The sequence below is a fragment of the Sinohyriopsis cumingii genome, chromosome 1 (assembly GCF_028554795.1).
Source record: "Sinohyriopsis cumingii isolate HCF-2022 chromosome 1, ASM2855479v2, whole genome shotgun sequence".
NCBI lineage: Eukaryota > Metazoa > Mollusca > Bivalvia > Unionida > Unionidae > Sinohyriopsis > Sinohyriopsis cumingii.
In genome coordinates, this window is record NC_142961.1 from 74,839,862 (window position 1) to 74,865,967 (window position 26,106).

Genomic DNA, 26,106 nt, shown 5'->3' on the forward strand with positions numbered 1-26,106 from the left:
ATCTAAATGTCTATGAAGTAGGTCCATAAGATTGTGGTTATTACACTTGAAGCAATCTCAGTGTCTGTGATGTAGGATGATAAGATTGTAGTTATGACACTTAAAGCAATCTAAATGTCTATGATATAGGATGATAAGATTGTAGTTATGACACTTGACGCAATCTAAATCTCTATGATGAAGGATGATAAGATTGTGGTTATTACACTTGAAGCAATCTCAGTGTCTATGATGTAGGATGATAAGATTGTAGTTATGACACTTGAAGCAATCTCAGTGTCTATGATGTAGGATGATAAGATTGTAGTTATGACACTTGAAGCAATCTCAGTGTCTATGATGTAGGATGATAAGATTGTGGTTATTACACTTGAAGCAATCTAAGTGTCTGTGATGTAGGATGATAAGATTGTAGTTATGACACTTGAAGCAATCTAAATGTCTATGATGTAGGATGATAAGATTGTGGTTTTTACACTTGAAGCAATCTCAGTGTCTATGATGTAGGATGATAAGATTGTGGTTATTACACTTGAAGCAATCTCAGTGTCTATGATCTAGGATGATAAGATTGTAGTTATGACACTTGAAGCAATCTAAATGTCTGTGATGTAGGATGATAAGATTGTAGTTATGACACTTGAAGCAATCTAAATCTCTATGATGTAGGATGATAAGATTGTAGTTATGACACTTGAAGCAATCTAAATGTCTATCATGTAGGATGCTAAGATTGTGGTTATGACACTTGAAGCAATCTAAATGTCTATGATGTAAGATGATAAGATTATAGTTATAACACTTGAAGCAATCTAAATGTCTATGATGTATAATGATAAGATTGTGGTTATGACACTTGAAGCAATCTAAATGTCTCTGATGTAGGTCCATAAGATTGTGGTTTTTACACTTGAAGCAATCTAAATGTCTATGATGTAAGATGATAAGATTATAGTTATAACACTTGAAGCAATCTAAATGTATATGATGTAGGATGATAAGATTGTAGTTATAATACTTGATGCAGTCGAAATGTCTATGATGTAGGATGATAAGATTGTAGTTATAATACTTGATGCAGTCGAAATGTCTATGATGTAGGATGATAAGATTGTAGTTATTACACTTGATGCAATCTAAATGTCTATGATGTAGGATGATAAGATTGTGGTTTTTACACTTGAAGCAATCTCAGTGTCTATGATGTAGGATGATAAGATTGTGGTTATTACACTTGAAGCAATCTCAGTGTCTATGATCTAGGATGATAAGATTGTAGTTATGACACTTGAAGCAATCTAAATGTCTGTGATGTAGGATGATAAGATTGTAGTTATGACACTTGAAGCAATCTAAATCTCTATGATGTAGGATGATAAGATTGTAGTTATGACACTTGAAGCAATCTAAATGTCTATCATGTAGGATGCTAAGATTGTGGTTATGACACTTGAAGCAGTCTAAATGTCTATGATGTAAGATGATAAGATTATAGTTATAACACTTGAAGCAATCTAAATGTCTATGATGTATAATGATAAGATTGTGGTTATGACACTTGAAGCAATCTAAATGTCTATGATGTAAGATGATAAGATTATAGTTATAACACTTGAAGCAATCTAAATGTCTATGATGTATAATGATAAGATTGTGGTTATGACACTTGAAGCAATCTAAATGTCTCTGATGTAGGTCCATAAGATTGTGGTTTTTACACTTGAAGCAATCTAAATGTCTATGATGTAAGATGATAAGATTATAGTTATAACACTTGAAGCAATCTAAATGTATATGATGTAGGATGATAAGATTGTAGTTATAATACTTGATGCAGTCGAAATGTCTATGATGTAGGATGATAAGATTGTAGTTATAATACTTGATGCAGTCGAAATGTCTATGATGTAGGATGATAAGATTGTAGTTATTACACTTGATGCAATCTAAATGTCTATGATGTAGGATGATAAGATTGTGGTTTTTACACTTGAAGCAATCTCAGTGTCTATGATGTAGGATGATAAGATTGTGGTTATTACACTTGAAGCAATCTCAGTGTCTATGATCTAGGATGATAAGATTGTAGTTATGACACTTGAAGCAATCTAAATGTCTGTGATGTAGGATGATAAGATTGTAGTTATGACACTTGAAGCAATCTAAATCTCTATGATGTAGGATGATAAGATTGTAGTTATGACACTTGAAGCAATCTAAATGTCTATCATGTAGGATGCTAAGATTGTGGTTATGACACTTGAAGCAGTCTAAATGTCTATGATGTAAGATGATAAGATTATAGTTATAACACTTGAAGCAATCTAAATGTCTATGATGTATAATGATAAGATTGTGGTTATGACACTTGAAGCAATCTAAATGTCTCTGATGTAGGTCCATAAGATTGTGGTTTTTACACTTGAAGCAATCTAAATGTCTATGATGTAAGATGATAAGATTATAGTTATAACACTTGAAGCAATCTAAATGTATATGATGTAGGATGATAAGATTGTAGTTATAATACTTGATGCAGTCGAAATGTCTATGATGTAGGATGATAAGATTGTAGTTATAATACTTGATGCAGTCGAAATGTCTATGATGTAGGATGATAAGATTGTAGTTATTACACTTGATGCAATCTAAATGTCTATGATGTAGGATGATAAGATTGTGGTTTTTACACTTGAAGCAATCTCAGTGTCTATGATGTAGGATGATAAGATTGTGGTTATTACACTTGAAGCAATCTCAGTGTCTATGATCTAGGATGATAAGATTGTAGTTATGACACTTGAAGCAATCTAAATGTCTGTGATGTAGGATGATAAGATTGTAGTTATGACACTTGAAGCAATCTAAATCTCTATGATGTAGGATGATAAGATTGTAGTTATGACACTTGAAGCAATCTAAATGTCTATCATGTAGGATGCTAAGATTGTGGTTATGACACTTGAAGCAGTCTAAATGTCTATGATGTAAGATGATAAGATTATAGTTATAACACTTGAAGCAATCTAAATGTCTATGATGTATAATGATAAGATTGTGGTTATGACACTTGAAGCAATCTAAATGTCTCTGATGTAGGTCCATAAGATTGTGGTTTTTACACTTGAAGCAATCTAAATGTCTATGATGTAAGATGATAAGATTATAGTTATAACACTTGAAGCAATCTAAATGTCTATGATGTATAATGATAAGATTGTGGTTATGACACTTGAAGCAATCTAAATGTCTCTGATGTAAGTCCATAAGATTGTGGTTTTTACACTTGAAGCAATCTAAATGTCTATGATGTAGGATGATAAGATTGTAGTTATAATACTTGATGCAGTCGAAATGTCTATGATGTAGGATGATAAGATTGTAGTTATTACACTTGATGCAATCTAAATGTCTGTGATGTAGGATGATAAGATTGTAGTTATTACACTTGATGCAATCTAAATGTCTGTGATGTAGGATGATAAGATTGTGGTTTTTACACTTGAAGCAATCTGAATGTCTATGATGTAAGATGATAAGATTGTAGTTATAACACTTGAAGCAATCTAAATGTCTATGATGTATAATGATAAGATTGTGGTTATGACACTTGAAGCAATCTAAATGTCTCTGATGTAGGTCCATAAGATTGTGGTTTTTACACTTGAAGCAATCTAAATGTCTATGATGTAAGATGATAAGATTGTAGTTATTACACTTGATGCAATCTAAATGTCTGATGTAGGATGATAAGATTGTGGTTTTTACACTTGAAGCAATCTAAATGTCTATGATGTAAGATGATAAGATTGTAGTTATTACACTTGATGCAATCTAAATGTCTATGATGTAGGATGATAAGATTGTAGTTATTACACTTGATGCAATCTAAATGACTATCATGTAGGATGCTAAGATTGTGGTTATGACACTTGAAGCAATCTAAATGTCTATGATGTAGGATGATAAGATTGTGGTTATGACACTTGAAGCAATCTAAATGTCTATGATGTAGGATGATAAGATTGTGGTTATCACACTTGAAGCAATCTAAATGTCTATGATGTAGGATGATAAGATTATAGTTATAACACTTGAAGCAATCTAAATGTCTGTGATGTAGGATGATAAGATTGTAGCAGCAGGGAGGGCGAATCCTACAAGTTACTTTTCCGAGACACCCCTTCCACTGAAACTTTTCCCGATAGAAGCGTTATTTCCATGAAATAACACTTTTATTCAGAAAACGAGACAAAAAAAAATGTCCTTGAAAATGCTTTGTATTTCCGCTGATATAACGCGAGTTACTTCAATAAATCCGACTCGTATCCGACATAATTTCCACGGTGAGGTATCATCGAAAAATCAGGTGTAGTTTGCGCCTCCCTGCTGCTCTACGAAGACGAAGATTTCCAAGGAAACATTTTTATGTTAACCATACAATGTATCAAGTCCAATACGGTATCTTGTTCTGGGATCGTGTAAATTTATTGTCACAAATCCGTGAGGTTTTCTTTGAGCATGACTGAAGAAATTTTTAAATTTATTTAAATCCATATCGCCACCACACCAGGTTTGATGAATATTTCTCAGCGTATGAACATCAACTCCATTAAACACAGCAAGAAGATTACAGTTATCCCTGATTACCTTTGGTATTTGTGTGTAACGTTGAGTAACATAAATGACATCGGTGTTTTTATGACGACCCCGGGAAAATATTCTTGCAGGATTTTTTTGCTTGTCCAGCATCACATCATCATACACTACTAGGTTATTTATTTCCCCGTTAAGGTCTTCCACGGACGGAGCTTCTTCAATATCAGTTATAAATTCAACAACATCCTCGCCGTCTTCACTCAGCGCTTTTGCTCTCTCATTAAAATCTTTTATAACATCATAACAACGTTGATCATCCACAGACGGAGCTATCAAGTATAGTTTGTCCCATTTCATCCACTTCATTATCAAGTTCAGCAACAGCTGTGTTTTACCTGAACCGGATGGCCCAATTATAATCGCGCGGATAGAGTTTGGTAGCACTGAATTATGCTTAACTGGCTCCTTTCTTCGCGTCGCAGAAAAATCAGTGATCTCCATTTGTATATAAAGAATAATAATTATGGATCTATATTGTGTGAAGTGTAAGGCACGAACCCCTACAAACGACATAACAACCATTACAACAAAAAATAACAGACAAGCACTTTCTGGTAAGTGTGCGCAATGTGGCACAAAAAAATTTAGATTTCAAAAAAAAAGCCTGACAAAGTCAGCGGAGGTGACATCGCAGCAACCCTCGGACGACTTCCAGGTACCCCTTGGGCTAAATATCCCGGAGAAAAGCATCTCCCAGGATACAATTACTGCGGTCCAGGGACCCGACTAGATATCAGACTTGATGAACAATCTAAACCAAAACCGGGAGAGTATCCGATAAACGCTATCGACGCAGCGTGTCACATACATGATGTTGCTTATCGAAGTAAAGATCTACAAGACAGGCATATCGCGGATGTGAAATTAATTCATGCACTAAGCGCCATAAAAAATAAATCATTTAAGGAGTCACTCGCTAATTGGTTAGTAAGATCAGCGATGAAATCTAAATTAGCATTAGGCGCTGGATAATTAATAACAATGGAAGCGATTTATTATTCCCCGGCCGGGTACTGGAGAGGTAACTCAGCAATTAATAAACTCGCCAACGCGGCATCAGTAACACGCAAGGTTGCCAAAAAATGGCTGTCAAAACAAGCAATATGGCAAATCTACTTACCACCACCTCGACAAATCAATTTTGCACATTTTGATGTTAGTACCCCCAATGAAGTTCATCAGGCTGACATACTATTCCTGCCTCATGATACTGTCCGTAGAAAAACATACAAATACGCGCTAACAGTAGTTGATGTTGCTAGTAGATACAAAGAAGCAGAACCGTTAGCGACTAAAACAGCCGCTGAAGTTGCTTCTGCGTTCAAACGAATTTATCAGCGAGGACCTCTAAGCTGGCCCCGATTATTACAAGTTGATCCTGGTAAAGAATTTCAGGGTGCGGTGTCATCACTGACAAAGCAGCATAACGTTACCATACGACGAGGACATACTGAAATTCATCGGGATCAGGCAATTGTTGAGCGATTTAATAGAACACTCGCTGAGAGATTATTCGGATACCAGTACGCGAGGGAATTCATTTACGATACGAGATCTCGTGAATGGGTTGCAAGACTGCCAAACGTGATAGCCGCACTGAATAATGAAATTACCAGAACAACAAACATGAGACCTGTAAATGCAATCACAAAAAAATATATACCCCGCGTCAGTGAACGTGTTTCAACGCAGCCAACGACGCTAGCGTCCCCGTTGCTGGGTAATGTCACCGTTAGGTATTTATACGAACCCGGCGAACTCGAAGGAGGAAAAAAAAGAACAACCGATCCCACATGGAGTGTTACCACACACAAGATATCCAGCATAACCAGATCAACTGGGAGAAACGCAATCTACAGATTAGATTCAACTGCTCCTCAGCGTGGATTCACACGCGAGCAACTTCAGGTGATTCCCACGGATACACAATTACCACCTCGATCACTTAAATAACTGCAGCAACACCTCTGCGTCGATTACACTCAAGACAGGCCAGCATTACATTTTTACGCGTATGACCGAGATTGCTGTCTATTCTATCCACGGTAAATTGTCTTGGGTCGTTTTTCGGATACTGCCACAGCAATAAACAATTACAACTCGCGCAGTGATTATTCTGACGCTCACGTAACGACAACACAGCGTTGATATCCAGGTTAAACTCTCTATTATTTTTCTTGTCGCTTTGTCGGTAACTGTCTAATTTTTTTCTTATTTGATCTTTTTGCGTTAACTCAACAACGGCTGACTTCGTTGACGTATCTAATACAATTCTTCGTAACTGAGCCATCTTTCTTACTCTGGACACGGCTAAATAAACTAAATTTGACCATTCGATGCGGTCATCAACGATCCAAACAGTTGTATCAGAAATAGTTAATCCTTGTGCTGAATGAATCGTCATAGCATATCCTAGTGTCCACGGTGATTTATTTATTGCTAATGCATCTTCGACCGCATCGACGTTAACTGTTACTATATCATTCAATACTAAATTTTGTTTCTCTGGTTTTCCGGGAATATCAACATCAATATTCTGCAATCGTGTATCATCTGGTCTATAACATAACGGCACTTCCAACGTTGGAAATTTCTGCCGCTGTAACTGAAATAGTCGCCGCTGAAGTGTATCTCTGACTGATTTTCTACTTGCAACAATTAAATCATCTGGTTTCCACGCCGTTAAAAAGTTATCAAATGAAGTCTCTGGAATTATTTCACGCATTATTTCACATTGGACTTTATTGGTTTGTAGCCTAATTAGTTTTTTAAACTCCTTTAATGTGTCATCAAGCGCTCTGATGTCATCACGCATTTCCTCGTAATAATCAACAAACCCTCGTAACCATTCGTGTGGAGATTCGCCGACAAATGGTGGTGGTTGACCATGATCGCCGCACATCACAACTGCGGTATTTTTCGTTAACAACCACGTCAGGAACCGTTGTAATGTATCCAGCGGCACAGTGTCTATTTCATCCCAGATGATTTTCTCCGGGATATACTTCGTTCCCATTCGCGTAGGAGTCCATGTACCGCCGCTGTATTTGAAAAAGCCGTGATAGGTGCAGGCCTTTACTCCGCGTTGTATCATTTCTCTGGCAAGTCTGTGTGTTGGTGTTAGCACGACCAAATCAGAACCGCGAAATAGTTCGATTGCACGAGTTGTCTTACCACAGCCTCCAGGTCCGTTCAAATAAACTGTTCTGTGTCTAGCAATTGGATCGTACACAGAAGGCAACGACAAAGTTGTCCACGACAAGGTTGTTGATTTACGATATTCATCTTTAATTTCAACATCAGCTGATTCACAGTACGCGTGCAACTCTTCCTTTTTTACTCGCCATGTTCCCCATTGATCATCCGATGTTGGTAAATCTAACGCTGTTAAATCGTCTTCGTTAATATAAAACGAATCTGTTGCAACCCTTACCGCGAAGGGAACTCTATTCACCATCGACAATAAATTTATAGAAACATAAGCCAGCATAGAGGATCTCAAATGAGTGTACTGAGCTGAATCACCGTCGATATAACTAACAACTGTTCCTAATCGTTTTCCAGGCATCCCCGGCAATGATATTATTATATCCTCGCGGCTACAAAATGTATCTTTCGCAGTAGTATCAGCGATAATAAAATTTAATTCTTCTTCATCCATAATTAATCGACTGTGATGTCGTTTATGATCATATGCTCCACCTTGAGTAAATTTACCTATCAATCTTCGGCCGAGATCTTTACAGTTGCGCTCATCATGTTTATACGCCAGTGTGCGTAATTCTTCTTCAGACGCTGTAGGATAATTTAATTTTAAGTCAGAATAACACGCAGTATCAGTTGGAGTTGGTAACCAAACTGAGGTTTGTTTTGAGTAACAAATAATCCCCTCACTGACAACAACAGATGTTAGTATTGTTTTGTCAACCATAAACCGCAACAACGGAAACGGCACCCACTTCCTTTCGTGGAAATGTCTGCCAAACCAAGCATAATTAATAGGATGTAACCGTGTTGCAAATTCGAACGATTCCACGCGAGCAAATCCAGTCAGGTCAAAATCAGGTAAAGGTCCGTTAATAGCTACTCTTGTCATTAAATTTGTGGGATGTCCAAATCGTTTAAAGTATTCAGCGCATTCGCCATAGCCAAGAAAACTTCCTGGATAGCACGCAATCATATCCACCGATACCATATTATCACTAACAAATACACTATTCCATAAACCGCCGTGTCCGTATTCGATGCAACTCTGCTGAACATTCTCGAGAAAACTCTTCATGGTTGGTTTCCAATTATTTTTTTGTCGTGCTATATGTGCGGCAACACTTGGAACAGTAAAACAATTAGTTAGTAATTGATCAACTTGCTCAGTTGAATATTTTTCTGTGAGCGCTTTCATTTCATTTTGTAACTCCGCAGTTCTATATATTTCTCCGTTCGGGGTCACGAACTGGTCATAATCACCAACTTCAGAACTTCTAAACAACCATACCGATACCGGATCGGTTTTACTCATTTGATAAATACAATCAAACATACCCGTGGAATAATACCTTATAACACGATCGCGTGGAAATATTTTAACTGATTCCGTCCAGGCGTGGCTGTTATGATCAATAATTGTTATTGAAGCTCCACTACGGTTGTATTTCGATTTATACAATTCCTCGCCTGTTAGCGATAATACCGTTATAGGAAATCTTAATAATTTTTCTAGCACGGCAACATCCTTAATTGTGGCCCCTACATCTTTGACTCGATTAGCCCATGTTGTTATTTTATTTTTTCTGATCTCAGTTAGACCATTTCCACGTGCTGCGTTTTTAAAATGTTCCATTACTCGCTCAGCTACACAATTTAACACCACTGATGTTTTCATTGGCGTGAGTTTATCTACACTTGGTTTCTTTATCGGATATATTCCGTAAACGACTGCAGTTACTGGATACGATCTGGCGTAATACGGTATATCAACCCCCGTCAACATTCCTGGTCTAGAATTATTGCTCAACAAAATAGTTTTCCTTTTAATGTCAAGGATAGGATCATTTTTATCACGGATAATCCACGTGTCATCGTCGTTTTCGTTGACCACTTTGATAATAAATTTTATCTGTATGAAATATCTTCTATCGTCGAGATACCCAATTATGTTACGCGCGATTGTATCGTTCATGGTAGCATCAATGATAACGCTCGCGTCGGGGATAATTTTATATGTCGACCACACATGTGCGGCACCATCACGACGAAACTCTTCCTTGGCATTCTTGATAACACCAAGCAGTTCCTTTAACTCTCTTCGTCGTGGATCAGCGGTTAACCGGTCAAGATCGAATCGACCGCCTGCGGGTTTTATTCTGGATAGTCTTTCAAAACTCATTATTATAATTAAGACAAGTATTTAAATAGACAAAAATATTATATATAATGAACGAAAACTCAAAGAGTTTCTCTGGAAATGCAAAGCATTTCTCATGCAAGTGGATCAAACTAAATTCATCAGCGCCGTGTAGCAGACGTTGCAGAGGCGAATACTGTGGACAACATGCTCAACAGGTCCGCGGTGGGAGTCTAGGACCGATACCGTGTATCAGATGCGGCATTGGAGTACGAGGAAAAACGCAATTATGTTCAGCGTGTGGGGGGAAACGCTATCGAGAACTAAAACGGTATTATGATAAAAAAAATCCAGACTCGAACACTCTCTCGGAGCGTGATTACATAAATAAGTTTTCAGACAAATTATGAATTAGACAAATGATTTGCTTATAGTATAATGAATCAAGAATTTGTTCCACATCCAACTATTCCAAATTATGAGGCAAACCGAGATGGCACGGTGCGACACTGCACGCGAAGACGACCAGTTGGTACAGTTGATAATGCTGGTTATTTAAGATTTACTGCCACGTGCTCAAAGAGGTATTTATGTCATCGTTTCGTCTATGAGGTTTTTAACGGAGTGATCCCTAAGGGTTTTGTCATTGATCACATTAACGGTAACATACTTGATAACTCTATAAACAATCTTCGCGTGGTCACTCAGAGCAAGAACTGCCTACTGGGTAACACAGGGCGTTGTAAAACAGTTGCAAGAAGAGCTATTAAATCTATAAACGCAGGTGAAGAAATTGTATTCCAGTCAATAAACGCCGCCAGTAGGTATTTCGGTATTTGTTCACCTGTTGTACAGCATGTCGCAACCGGGATCTACAAAACAGCATTTTCCAAGAAGCTCAAACAGAAGATTTCATTCTGTTATATCATTGACAACAACGATAACTCAGTATAAGAAAAAAAACGAAGAGTTTCCACAGAAACGCTAGCGTTTCCCAATTTAAAAATATAAAAATATATAATAATATGAATCACGAAAACATAAATGTCATAATTGTTGAACTCGAAAAATTGCAACAGCGGGGTTTTAATATTTTACTAGACACTGAAACAATTATGTCAGATTTTGAATCCTTGAATGAGCTATCACGGTCCGGGAAGAACAATCTCCCTGCCAGATATAGGTTCATTAAGGGTTTGCAAGATCGCATTTACAGATCGCTTGCCACGATAACGTCCAATCAGGTATCTGAATTTATTCCACTGTGCGTTGCAGTTGAGAAGATCAGGCTTGAATTGTCATCCGAGTATGAGACTCGAAAATTAATTAACACCAGGGTGAGACTGTTAAAAGGGTATATAAAGAATTCAGACGCGGACCCAGAAGAAGTATAAATACCACCGCGTGCACGCCAGCGTGGAAATGTCGAGTTGAGAAATTCAAAGAATTTCCAGGGTAAAAAAAAAGTGTATTATTTTTTTTTGCCTTTGAATTTCTCAACTCGAAGAGTTTCTCATCGATGAGTGTTCAGGATTTGCTTGAGCGTTTCAACATCAATACAACAATGAGAATAGTTCATAATCTGTTCTCGTTGACACCAAGCTGTGATCATATGATTTTGCTGTAGCTGTGTTAATTGTGACGACGTCAACAAGAAGTCTTCGTCGCCGTACACGTCAACGATTATTCGAACGGGGAAATACTGTCCCGAGAAGTCCCTTGGACTTCCAGAGAAACTCTTTGAGTTTCCAGAAACGCTAGCGTTTCCAAATGCGGTTTTTATTGCCGTGTGAAGAATTTGCTTATCATGAATATGAACTCGTGCGTGGATGTATTCACACATTATACACAACTGTTTTTTTTAAATGCGCGCCTGCGTGCTAAGCACTCGCACGAGAAACTCTTCGAGTTTCCAACGATGCTGGTTTTGATGGGGTATTTGCACGCGATGACGAAAGTGGACCACTGCAGAAAAAAAACTATTATTATGGATCCGTTGACTTGTCCTTGTCCTCGAAGAGTTTCTCATGCAGAGCATTTTAGGATTTCACCAGTAAGTTCACCGAGATTGTCTCGCCACGCAGGTCCAACAAATCCCCCCGTTGGTCGGTGAGTTTAAAATTTATCGTTGACAACCACGGATTATTACACCGCAGATAGACCACATTGATTGGTTCTTGCACAATCAGAAAACCGGGGGGGTCTTTTGGTGTGAACGTATACAGGATAAACCCCTGTTGGGCCGTCGTTGTGTCAGCGCTAGCGCTGTAGCTACCGTCGATGACGTCACATACAAGATTGACCGCGATAACATCTGTGATATTTACGATCCCGGGTGAGATGTGTCTGCCATCGGATGCTGTACTGTTGTCGTGTCTTAAAATAACAGGTTGTGGTTTTGTTCGCGTGTACGTGGCAGAAATATCTTCGAAAGATTCCGCGACAAGATCAGAGACCGATTTTCTCAGCGAGTGCGCGTTATATCCAGGAAGTTTAAAATCTGGAATATCCTTTACGGGAATACCAAATCGGGCTGCAAACTCCGATCTTTTTTGGTTTCCATAATCATCTTTGTAATCCAGTAGATTCTGAATTATTTTTTGATTTATAATTTCCATCGCGGATGCGAGTTTGTTTAGTTTTTCTATGGCTGTGATAATTTTATCGCGCGAACTTGTTAAATCAGAAATATAATCTTGAAAATACACTCGCAACAGTTCTAGCTGTTGTTTATGTGCTTGTTTGATCGGATTAAAAAAATGAGCTTCTATATCTTCTATAAGGTAAAAACGGGATTCCCTGCCTGCTACCCCTATATCAAAGGGGGAAACTGGTTTTGTAAACCAGGATTCTCCCGATTGTAATTGATCTGAAAATAATAAATAATTGCCGTACACGAGGTCGTGTAGTTCTTGTTTATCGGTCATAAAATCCGATTTTTTAGGTTTTGGTGGACCCGGTTCGACCTCGGGTCGTTTTTGTGGCCATCCTAATACGGTCCGAATTGAGCTGTTGTAAATATCCACGGCGTATCCCGGTGTTGAGATTTCAATGACCGCAGACAGCGTTGGTTCATGAGCTGTTATAGATATTTTGGCTTCCTTGCCGGTGATTCATTTTATTTGGTGTTGTATCTCATTATTGATTTCTTCGATCTGATAACTCCCAGTGGGTAGCGTAATTGTATCCCAGTCGAATTCGTCAGAGTCGGCTTTGGTTTTCCACGAAAACACAAACGAATTATTTGGCTGCAGATCACCAAATGATGCCGCTCTGATATTGGGCCAGCTGTGATACACACTGAGCTTCGACAACGCGATTTCGTTCACCCGAATTGGAGTTCGAAAATTAATACCGAATTCTGGTGTCGTCGAGGACACTGAGATCATTGTGGTCCTTACCGGTGTTGTGTTTGTGACTATTTGCTGAAGCAGTTCCTGTGGCGTTGCCATCAGTGACATTATTTATTTGTTTAGTTTTCAAATAGTCATTGTACACATCTGACATTAGTTTGAATTCAGAATCTGATATCAACGCAGCGTCGCTGGATTGCGCGTCTAACGATGATATCAGCGATGATAATTTCTGATATGCGGTCGTGGCTGTATTTAATTTTGTCGTGTAATCGTGTAATTTTGTGTTAGCACACGAGGATATTTTTTTTGCTATGATGCCGAAAACTCCTGCCGCGGTAGTGGTCGTACAAACAGAGATCGTGGCGGCGACTGCAATTACCGGAGTGACCGCTGATAGTATTACTCCCGCGGATGCAACAACGGCAGATACTGAATAAACCATAATGTCTAACACTGTTATGCGTCTGCGGTATTTTTTTACCTTTCGACTGGTTACTTCGATGACAGTTTTTAACTCAGATTGCCACTCACGGACTTGATTATACCGATATTGTTGAGCATCTGGAAATCCTTCGGATTTCAACGTTGACATTTATTTAAAAATCGCTGGCGATTTCAATTACTGGTAATTTTCAATTACGTAACCAATTGAGGCGTTGCAGCGACGAATTCCAAACACCACCAGTAAGATGTTGATGTTAATTCCTTGTCGTCGGCTACAAGCATAAATGTTTCCTCGGTTTCGCTGTTTAGTATTATAGTTACAACCCCCGAATACCTATCGGTGGAATGTCTCCAAGGATATGTTGTGAAGATTTCAAATTTAGCGGCTGAAAACACAGACAACCTGTAAACACCGGTGGCTCTTGCTGTATATTTGATAGTGTTATTTTCTCGTGACCATGTTGCGAATCCCGATGATACCGTGAATACGATGTTGGTGATATGCCCGGGAGTAACTCCAGTGGGAACTTTAATCAAACTGGTTTTGTTAACGATATCAGGAATACCCGATATGATATCCTGCTGTCTTTGTTTGATCGTGCTAATGTCGGTCTTGATATCAGCGAGGTTTACACCGACGACTGGAGGAGTCCCAAAGAACTTATCCACGGACTCATCAGTTTTTGCGAAGTTTCTTTGGAGTCTTTTAAACCCGCTCACGTGAACATCATACTCTGACCGCAGCGTATTTAGTTTACCGTTGACGATGTCCACATATTGTTTGTTTGACGCATCCTGGTCGGATTCGGGATTCGCTAACGCGGTTATTTTGTTTCCGCTCATGTCAAGTCCGCCGGTCATTACGTCGCCGGATTTTGTTACTTTGTCGCTGACTAGGCCAACAACGAGTTTGTGCTGCGCGTCGACGTATTGTTTGTTTGCGGCATCTTCGGGACCTTCCGGATTTTTTAAAACGGTTATTTTGTTGCCGCTCATGCTGAGTTCGCCTGTCATCGTGTCACCGGCTTTTTTCACACATTTATCAACACCTTTATCAATACTGTCTTTGATGCTTGCGATTGATATGTTCGAGTCCTTGATCCGGCCGCCATCACTAAATGCAACGAAGTTATCCTTGGTAGCTCCAAGAACTCTGCGAATTATATCATTCCACTTAATGTTGCTCGTTCTTAGTTTTCCTTGCCTGTCTTGGAAAATAGCAACTTCATCTGGGTCAACTCCAGCTATATTCAAAAGATTATCGACTTCATCTCGGGTCGCATATTTTGAGAGATCAACATCTGTGCTTGGTTTACCTCTTCGTGTGAAAGGTCTTCCGTAAATATCCACCATTATTCTTATTGCTGTTTTTTAAATGCGAGCATGAAAATGCTAAGCATTTCTCGATGCGGTATATTCATACACTACTTTATGAGGAGGAGTTGCTGGATTTCTTGAGATTGCATCAAGAACATTTAAAACCTCGTTCCCACAAATGGGCGGATCAACTAATGTTTGTGTTGGTAGCGTCGACTGCCACACTGGAACATTAAAAAATCTGCTGTTGAGAGTGCGAGGCACTCCGCGGACATACCTGAGAAACTCAGTTGGCGGTGCTAAACCGTACGAATCGAAATAGATAATTCCACGTGGATCGATCGCGTAAGCAACCCAGTGAGTTCCCGGACCATCTTTGTTGTCGAGATTGATAATGCCAGTTTCTGGATTATTCGGTTGTTGCGGTAATTGATCTCGCATGAATACTCCTCTGAAATGTTTTATGCGCAATTTTTTAACAGCATCGAGTAAATCAAAATTAGAAGCTGGAAGCGTCAACGGCGTTAGAATTTTTTTGGATACCATGATGCGGGAGTTCCTGGTAGTCTTAGCCCTGATCCGCGAGCGGATCTCCCCTTTTTTTTCTTGTATCCGTTTCCCGTTGCCTTTTTTAGTGCCAGTCCAGCTGCGGTTCCAACTGCACCAAGTGCTGCTGCCTTTGCTACGGCTGGTGCTGCCGCGGCAATCAACGCCGGTATTGCTGCGAGAAGAGGAAATATTCCACCGGTTTTAGTCATGTCCTTGATAGCTGCAGCAGAGAAATTAAGTCGGACACCGGTTTTTGCTGTTAGTGCCTTATTAAAATGTTTAATCTGAGTATTAGTCAACGACAGCTTGTCTGGACCACCAACAAGTTGATCTCGTTTTAGTGTTATTGATGTACCGCACGTGCTTGCATTCTTCGATTGCAATTTCTTTGTTTGACCGGAAGTCAAGGCGACATTAACGTGACTGTATGACATTATATCCTAAGTTTGATTTTAATTGCGTTACATATTCTCGATTGGAGCGTCGATGACCCTCATTCATCCGCCAACACCTTCAAGCAGTATTGCTTTATCGGAGAGTATGACAGCAATCGCTCTAAAACCAGCAGGCGGGCCGGCGGGAAACTCACCTACACGAGCTTTGAAGTGTATATCAACGACAGATTGTTTTGTTAGATCCAAATGTTCCAGCGAAAAGTAATAAATCGGATACAGCGTTGTAAAATCCAGTTGTGATATCTGCAACCCGGTATCAATATTTTGATCGCGTCCCATAAATGTCATCAAACGATGATACGCACGTGCAACTTCATTTCGCTCATAATTTATTAATATATCCTCGGACGGTTCCTGATGCCCGTTTATCCGCAGCGAAACCTCAGAGACAGCAAGTTTGTCAAATATCATATTACTCTGTAGTTGGGAAGACAACCTCGCATTTTGCTGGAGTGCAACAAAAATATGTCGCGGCGCTGATATTCCCTGTTGTGATGCTATGTGCCACGTAAACTGCCCGAGACCGGCACCTTGAATGGAATCTGTTGATGTTGTTAACCACGATATCAGTGATTTACCGCCTGTGTCCATGAAAGAGAGTAATCGTTGCTCTTCAGTGATCGATGGGGACATCACTGGCATCCACAAAGCAAGCTTGAATAATATTACTTTACCGCCAGCAACACCGTCTTCTCGCCAGATAGCGTCAACGTCATCACTTTTTCGGTTAAGTACAACTGTATGATTGGCTCCAAAAATAACCTTTCTGACATGTCTGCAAAATCCAAAGATGTGAGACAGTGGAATTGCGCATGAAAATCTCCTACGTTCACCTTTTAACATTAATTTACGTGTAGCAAAACCTAAATTGTACTCTGGACTAGGCCTTAATATTGAAAAATCAGCACCTGGCCTGGCCGCAAATCCAGCCGGTTGTGGGTCTAAAGCAGTGCCTCGTGCTGTTTGTACTTGAATAGCAGATCTGTGTTCAGGATGATCAGAATTATCCTTAGCGAACATCATAGTCGGACCAGCTGATCTAGTGTAATCATCTGAGTATCTCGCTAATCCCAGGATTGTTGTAGCAACGTCAACATTATCCTGAATTATTTCAATTTCTCTTCCGTCAATGCTGTATGAAGCACTTTTGAACAGCGCCATGATACCGTTATTAACAAAACCAACTCGAACATTTTCTCCGTATGCTGTATCAGCGACAACATCTGTTACAAGTTCACCCGTGACTTCAAGAAATGCTTCAGCGGGCAGGAAATATCTACTTGTATCCTGGACTCGTAATTCAATTCGTCCGCGTTGATTAGGTACTGTTGCCTCATAAGAATAATACTGATAATCGCGCACGGATTCGTCTTTGAGTGTTGGTGCATCCATGTCGAACGCTGGATCAGATATAGGTTTGAACATTATATAAAATTATTGTCTTCTAAAACGAAATCCGCTTCCTGATATCAGGCTTGTATTTATTTGTTCGGGTGTTTGGGTTACAAGCTCTGCAAGTTTTTGATTGGCAGCCTGATTTATTACTTTACTGACGTCCGCGGGCATAAGTTCAGTACTGGCCAGTTTCACCGGTGGTGGTTTTTTTGATCTGCGAATTAACCGTGACAGTCTGTCCTTGATTGACGCGAATGCTTTCCCGGCGAGATCACCAACAGATCCAAGGGCTTTATCCTTAATGACATCAATAGCTTTCATCGACAATTGTTTTGCAATCGGTAATGCCTTAGGGGCTATTCTTGAAAACAAACCAGTAACTGTATCACCGAGACCATCTCCGTAGGTTGCTCTGTAGACTGGTAATCGCGAGTTCACTACGCGGACTGGTAACACGCTAGCGTGTCTAGGTTGAGAATTGTGCACGATCATTTTATTTAATTATTGTTTCTCTAACTAAATTTGCTAGTCGCTGTGGTAACCGTCTGCGAGTTCATCAATGAGTCCCCGGTAGATGCCGATATCCATGATGCCACGCTGAAATAGTCTCTGACAGATATCTGCGGCCTCGTTTATAATTTCCGGAGAGTTGTTTCCGGCACGTCTTCCTCCGATGAGAACTTCTAGCCGTGATACATCATTGATGATATTATCAGGGCAGATAGCACCGCCGTGATAACCATAGCCGGTGTATCCACTTCCCGATTTTGGTTGTGAAATATTCCATGATATACCGCCAGGAGCTAATGTCGGCGACTTAGGAGGCATCGGCGTCCCAGGTCGTTGGGGGAAATCTATCTCTAACGAATCCTCGTATCCACTTGGTTCTCTCGTTTCTATTTTTAGTAGACTTTGTTGTGGTGTTTGTATTCTTGAAGCAACTGTCTGCTTTTTTTGTTGTTTTTGTTGTATTTGTTGTATTTTTGCTTGCTTTTTTTGTTTAGCATCTTCCCTTTTTTGTTGTAGTTCTTCCTGCCTTTTCTTGACCTCTTCCCTTTGTTGGTCTCTTAATTTTTTATTAACCCCAATTACACCCGTTTTTATAAAATTATAGGTATCATCGGTTTTAGATATTCGAGGGATACCCCGGTGTATTTTATACACATAATCTCGCCACTCATCCTGAGTCATACCCTTGCCAGCTCCTGGATTTAAAAATTCTTGCCTACGAGAATAATTTAAGACGATCCAAGTAGAAAACTTTTTAAGTTCATCTGCGTTAGTAAGTGGAATATTTCTTATTTCTTCAATACCTTCTTCAGTAAATTTGTTTATAAATGTTTCCTTGGCAACTGCACCTGCACCTGCATCTGCCACCGTTTGTTCTTTTTTAAGTTCTTCTATGGCCTGAAGCAAACCTGGCACTGATTTAGTAGGATCAACAGGGTCAATTTTTCCTGTGATAGCAGTTTTAACCTCAGTAGTAGCTGCCGTAACAGGTTTGAATAATTCCACGGCACCTTCCGCGAATTCAACTTTTGCTTCTTGTCGTGCTCGTAATTTTTTTTTGACACTATCACGGACAGGAATAAATCTTTTAATCGCTTCGAGGCGTTCTCGGGCTAGTCTAGTTGTACGAGATTCTCCGATATTTGCCATTATTTATTTGTCCATGATTTAATTCCCCCGCATGGATTTGAGCAGCAGGGAGGCGCAAACTACACCTGATTTTTCGATGATACCTCACCGTGGAAATTATGTCGGATACGAGTCGGATTTATTGAAGTAACTCGCGTTATATCAGCGGAAATACAAAGCATTTTCAAGGACATTTTTTTTTGTCTCGTTTTCTGAATAAAAGTGTTATTTCATGGAAATAACGCTTCTATCGGGAAAAGTTTCAGTGGAAGGGGTGTCTCGGAAAAGTAACTTGTAGGATTCGCCCTCCCTGCTGCTATTGTAGTTATGACACTTGAAGCAATCTAAATCTCTATGATGTAGGATGATAAGATTGTAGTTATGACACTTGAAGCAATCTAAATGTCTATCATGTAGGATGCTAAGATTGTGGTTATGACACTTGAAGCAGTCTAAATGTCTATGATGTAAGATGATAAGATTATAGTTATAACACTTGAAGCAATCTAAATGTCTATGATGTATAATGATAAGATTGTGGTTATGACACTTGAAGCAATCTAAATGTCTATGATGTAAGATGATAAGATTATAGTTATAACACTTGAAGCAATCTAAATGTCTATGATGTATAATGATAAGATTGTGGTTATGACACTTGAAGCAATCTAAATGTCTCTGATGTAGGTCCATAAGATTGTGGTTTTTACACTTGAAGCAATCTAAATGTCTATGATGTAAGATGATAAGATTGTAGTTATTACACTTGATGCAATCTAAATGTCTGATGTAGGATGATAAGATTGTGGTTTTTACACTTGAAGCAATCTAAATGTCTATGATGTAAGATGATAAGATTGTAGTTATTACACTTGATGCAATCTAAATGTCTATGATGTAGGATGATAAGATTGTAGTTATTACACTTGATGCAATCTAAATGACTATCATGTAGGATGCTAAGATTGTGGTTATGACACTTGAAGCAATCTAAATGTCTATGATGTAGGATGATAAGATTGTGGTTATGACACTTGAAGCAATCTAAATGTCTATGATGTAGGATGATAAGATTGTGGTTATCACACTTGAAGCAATCTAAATGTCTATGATGTAGGATGATAAGATTATAGTTATAACACTTGATGCAATCTAAATGTCTGTGATGTAGGATGATAAGATTGTAGTTATGACACTTGAAGCAATCTAAATCTCTATGATGTAGGATGATAAGATTGTAGTTATGACACTTGAAGCAATCTAAATGTCTATCATGTAGGATGCTAAGATTGTGGTTATGACACTTGAAGCAGTCTAAATGTCTATGATGTAAGATGATAAGATTATAGTTATAACACTTGAAGCAATCTAAATGTCTATGATGTATAATGATAAGATTGTGGTTATGACACTTGAAGCAATCTAAATGTCTATGATGTAAGATGATAAGATTATAGTTATAACACTTGAAGCAATCTAAATGTCTATGATGTATAATGATAAGATTGTGGTTATGACACTTGAAGCAATCTAAATGTCTCTGATGTAGGTCCATAAGATTGTGGTTTTTACACTTGAAGCAATCTAAATGTCTATGGTGTAAGATGATAAGATTATAGTTATAACACTTGAAGCAATCTAAATGTATATGATGTAGGATGATAAGATTGTAGTTATAATACTTGATGCAGTCGAAATGTCTATGATGTAGGATGATAAGATTGTAGTTATAATACTTGATGCAGTCGAAATGTCTATGATGTAGGATGATAAGATTGTAGTTATTACACTTGATGCAATCTAAATGTCTATGATGTAGGATGATAAGATTGTGGTTTTTACACTTGAAGCAATCTCAGTGTCTATGATGTAGGATGATAAGATTGTGGTTATTACACTTGAAGCAATCTCAGTGTCTATGATCTAGGATGATAAGATTGTAGTTATGACACTTGAAGCAATCTAAATGTCTGTGATGTAGGATGATAAGATTGTAGTTATGACACTTGAAGCAATCTAAATCTCTATGATGTAGGATGATAAGATTGTAGTTATGACACTTGAAGCAATCTAAATGTCTATCATGTAGGATGCTAAGATTGTGGTTATGACACTTGAAGCAGTCTAAATGTCTATGATGTAAGATGATAAGATTATAGTTATAACACTTGAAGCAATCTAAATGTCTATGATGTATAATGATAAGATTGTGGTTATGACACTTGAAGCAATCTAAATGTCTCTGATGTAGGTCCATAAGATTGTGGTTTTTACACTTGAAGCAATCTAAATGTCTATGATGTAAGATGATAAGATTATAGTTATAACACTTGAAGCAATCTAAATGTCTATGATGTATAATGATAAGATTGTGGTTATGACACTTGAAGCAATCTAAATGTCTCTGATGTAGGTCCATAAGATTGTGGTTTTTACACTTGAAGCAATCTAAATGTCTATGATGTAGGATGATAAGATTGTAGTTATAATACTTGATGCAGTCGAAATGTCTATGATGTAGGATGATAAGATTGTAGTTATTACACTTGATGCAATCTAAATGTCTGTGATGTAGGATGATAAGATTGTAGTTATTACACTTGATGCAATCTAAATGTCTGTGATGTAGGATGATAAGATTGTGGTTTTTACACTTGAAGCAATCTGAATGTCTATGATGTAAGATGATAAGATTGTAGTTATAACACTTGAAGCAATCTAAATGTCTATGATGTATAATGATAAGATTGTGGTTATGACACTTGAAGCAATCTAAATGTCTCTGATGTAGGTCCATAAGATTGTGGTTTTTACACTTGAAGCAATCTAAATGTCTATGATGTAAGATGATAAGATTGTAGTTATTACACTTGATGCAATCTAAATGTCTGATGTAGGATGATAAGATTGTGGTTTTTACACTTGAAGCAATCTAAATGTCTATGATGTAAGATGATAAGATTGTAGTTATTACACTTGATGCAATCTAAATGTCTATGATGTAGGATGATAAGATTGTAGTTATTACACTTGATGCAATCTAAATGACTATCATGTAGGATGCTAAGATTGTGGTTATGACACTTGAAGCAATCTAAATGTCTATGATGTAGGATGATAAGATTGTGGTTATGACACTTGAAGCAATCTAAATGTCTATGATGTAGGATGATAAGATTGTGGTTATCACACTTGAAGCAATCTAAATGTCTATGATGTAGGATGATAAGATTGTAGTTATGACACTTGAAGCAATCTAAATGTCTGTGATGCAGGATGATAAGATTGTGGTTATGACACTTGAAGCAATCTAAATGTCTATGATGTAGGATGATAAGATTGTGGTTATCACACTTGAAGCAATCTAAATGTCTATGATGTAGGATGATAAGATTGTAGTTATGACACTTGAAGCAATCTAAATCTCTATGATGTAGGATGATAAGATAGTGGTTATGACACTTGAAGGAATGTAAATGTCTATGATGTAGGTCAATAAGATTGTAGTTATTACTCTTGAAGCAATCTAAATGTCTTTGATGTAGGATGATAAGATTGTGGTTTTTACACTTGAAACAGTCTAAATGTCTGTGATGTAAGATGATAAGATTGTAGTTATAACACTTGAAGCAATCTAAATGTCTATGATGTAGGATGATAAGATTGTAGTTATAACACTTGAAGGAATCTATATATCTTTGATGTAGGATGATAAGCTTGTAGTTATAACACTTGAAGCAATCTAAATGTGATGTTCAATGATAAGATTGTGGTGTATAATTGGCGACATGACATCTTGTTAAACCTTTCTATAAAGAACACTTAAGGGATAAAATAATGTTGTCCTTTGTGGACAGGTGAACTTTATATAGAGACAAAATGTTTAAAAATACTTTAGAAAAATGGTTGATTGTAATTGTCCTTAAAAGCAAATATCCTTCATTAAGAAGTGTGTGATGAGGTAGATTTGACTGTATTTAATGAATGCTTGCTAGGGATATTGGTCTAATAATATTTCCTTTTTATTAAAGAATGCAGCCAGGACACGGCAGCAGAACAAGGGAAGAAGAGGATCCAAACAACGTCGCCAGAGTACTGAATCTGGTGCTGCTTCAGGCACAGATGAGCCTGTTTCAGAGGTATTGTATAAAAATACATACTTGACTCAATGGATGAAGTGTTCTGTTTGGCATAATATTATAAAGTTTTCCTATGATGTAGAGAATATGTGCCTTAATGATAGATCATACTGTTGTACTATTGAGATCTACTGCAGCAATTTTCCTGAAACATTAGTATGCCATTAATCTCCCATTGAGATCTAGTGGCACTGTGTTTGATATGTTTGAAGATGATTTTACATAACAATAAATACATGAAACAGAAACCAAGGTAAATGAGGGTGTTTCTGGACAAATCTTCCCAAAACGTACATTTAGTGATATAATGACTAGTTGATTAACTTTTGCGGGTTTAATACTATTTTTCTGCATATGATATGCTATACATGATGGCCAGTATATCTGATAGAGAAAGAACCTGGGAAAACCCCTGTTCAAACTCTTATTTTGAATGTATTTGGTATGCAATTTATCAACTTAGTGACTGATTATACAACAATAGTGATTGTTCAGAAAGACTTTGAAACCTAGGACTTTGCCCTACAGAAGATATTTGCAAGCGGAAAACTATGTATGATAGTTATATTGATGCTTGGTTTTATTTCCAGGAACAGGCTCAGTTAGACAAGGAGGTCTTAGATGAGGAAGACCTCCCTAAACCAGAAATGCCAGAACCATTTGAGGAGGGGGAATTGAGGGAGAAAATAACTGCCAAGGCCAAGGAAATACGAAGAAGACCAGGTCAGTGTCATTCAGGTTATTTTTAAGTATTTCTTGTATGATAAAATGATAAAGGGGTGTGTAGAATTGGTTTAAAGATGTGTCTTTTATGAAAATGTTTTATTGAAGAAAATTTGATGTAGCTTTAATAATGTACGTTGTTAAACAAAATCTTGATCTTTCTTTTAGTGAAAAAGTCAACTTTAGGTACTTTGATTCCGAGTTTTTCATGTTATTGTGGGTTTAATGCTATTTTTTAGCAGATGATAAGCTTTACATGGCAGCCAGTATATCTGGTGGAGGAAGAACCCAAGAAAACCCTGGGAAGCACCAGTGACCCATGGGAAGCTACTGTCATGCTTTCTCACATACCATTTTAGACTGAAACCCACATGAACAGAGGTGAGGTGTCAGTGATCTGTAAAGACCAGAATCTTAGACTACTTGGCCCCTTTATATTTGTAATTCAAACATTATCAAAACTATGGAATTTATGAGAGAAGGATAAATCACATAATGTTGCACTTAACATTGTTTCACTTGTTTCCTTGTATTTTTCTTGTTTTTCACCTTAAATTTAAGATAATTTGGGGGTGGGTAGGATTACAAACAGCATTTGTAAAATTTATTTGTTTGTTTCTGTCTATTATATGCATAGATAGTTTCCATGGATGCAAGGGATAATCATGTTTATTTCAATCAAATTTCAGGGGAGCCTAAACTTCATCTTGAGCTCACAACTACCGGCACTGTTACAGCCACTCAGCAATGTCCTCGGTAAATAGCATTCTGTCAAGGGTTACAAGGACTTCGCTTGCCCACTGGACTAATATCCAGATTTTTTCCTGGACTAAATAAATCCCAGATAAGTTCATCAACTGCCAAATTAACATTATTTACTTCATGTCATCAGTGTACCTATTATACGATGCAAATTTTTCACCACCTTCATAGTCTGCAGTGTTTTTCCTGAAAAATAATACATGTAATTTGCATGATTTTTTTTTTCTAATGTGCATTCCCAGGATAGTCAAATCATACCCATGTGGAGTTAGATTTTTAGTACAGACTCTACAAGCCATGACCTAGACACTGATCTTTTCTCATGGGTGATATTTCCTGAAAGCATACATTGGGAAGATTCTATTATTACCGACCAAAAATTTGGATTTTTTTTTTACCAGTCTGTATTTTAAGCTTGGTAAACTGCAGATGAGCATTATATTCCTCGCTTTGAAGATTGGACACTATTGGTTTACCAAAGAATCTTTATGTCTCTACCAATTATGTGCTTATATGTTATTGTTATTAGAATTAGTTGCTTTCACTCAGTTGTTAGACTTAATTGTCAAGAATGATGATTACGGTATGTTTTACCTTTCAGAGGGGAACAATCAAGACGTGAAGATGTGTCAAAATGCAAGGTGTTTGTTAAAGTCCTTTTCAACAACAAGGAGGTGTCAAGAACAACTTCAAAGTAGGTGTCATGATGTTTAACATTTTTGCTTGTAGTACTATTACATTACAATAAGCATTTACTACAGTTGTCTTCATAAAGTACCATGTCTGATATGGGCTGATTTTGTGGAAACAGGGTTGTGAGGCTCATAAAAACTGTTTTTGAGGATCATGGCCAAAAAGTTTGTACCATTGTACGATAGTGATGGGAGGAACCAAATTTCAGGGGATAGCTGACTCAAGATGTAGTTGAGCTTATTTCTTAATGTTAATGAGATTAGGTAAGCATTCTCTGAGAAACATAATTAAATTAACAAGTAACAATTTACTTTTTAGCTACTGTACTTAACATATTGATTGGTTTTTGAGATAGTATTAAATAGCATATCAATTCAAACTTGAATCTTATGTCTTTTTCCTCAGTCTTTATGTTAAAGTCTTTGCTTGGAAGTTAAAAGATACATATATATCATCTCAATAATGAGAGTCTAATACCACATTTGCAGTCCTGTCCTCAAGATTGATGTCACAGATTGAGATTTTAATTTTTTTCTGACACAATTTCCTGGTTGCTGTATAACTTTATAGAGATGGATGAGGTAATTGGATGGAACTTGGAACACATGTATATCATTTAGAACGTGTGTCGT

The 26,106-nt window shown here is 37.7% G+C and overlaps 1 protein-coding gene across 4 annotated transcripts in view; it reads left to right on the forward strand.

Annotated features, from left to right (window-relative positions):
- Positions 1-26,106, forward strand: part of LOC149807134 (coiled-coil and C2 domain-containing protein 2A-like) — a 225,611-nt gene that overhangs the window by 107,281 nt on the left and 92,224 nt on the right. For all 4 annotated transcript variants that reach the window (XM_089962521.1, XM_089962530.1, XM_089962539.1 and 1 more), the window contains 4 exons: positions 23,189-23,296; positions 23,887-24,019; positions 24,709-24,775; positions 25,383-25,475. In XM_089962521.1, the coding sequence (XP_089818647.1) occupies positions 23,189-23,296; positions 23,887-24,019; positions 24,709-24,775; positions 25,383-25,475 (401 nt within the window). The remainder of the gene's footprint in view (positions 1-23,188; positions 23,297-23,886; positions 24,020-24,708; positions 24,776-25,382; positions 25,476-26,106) is intronic.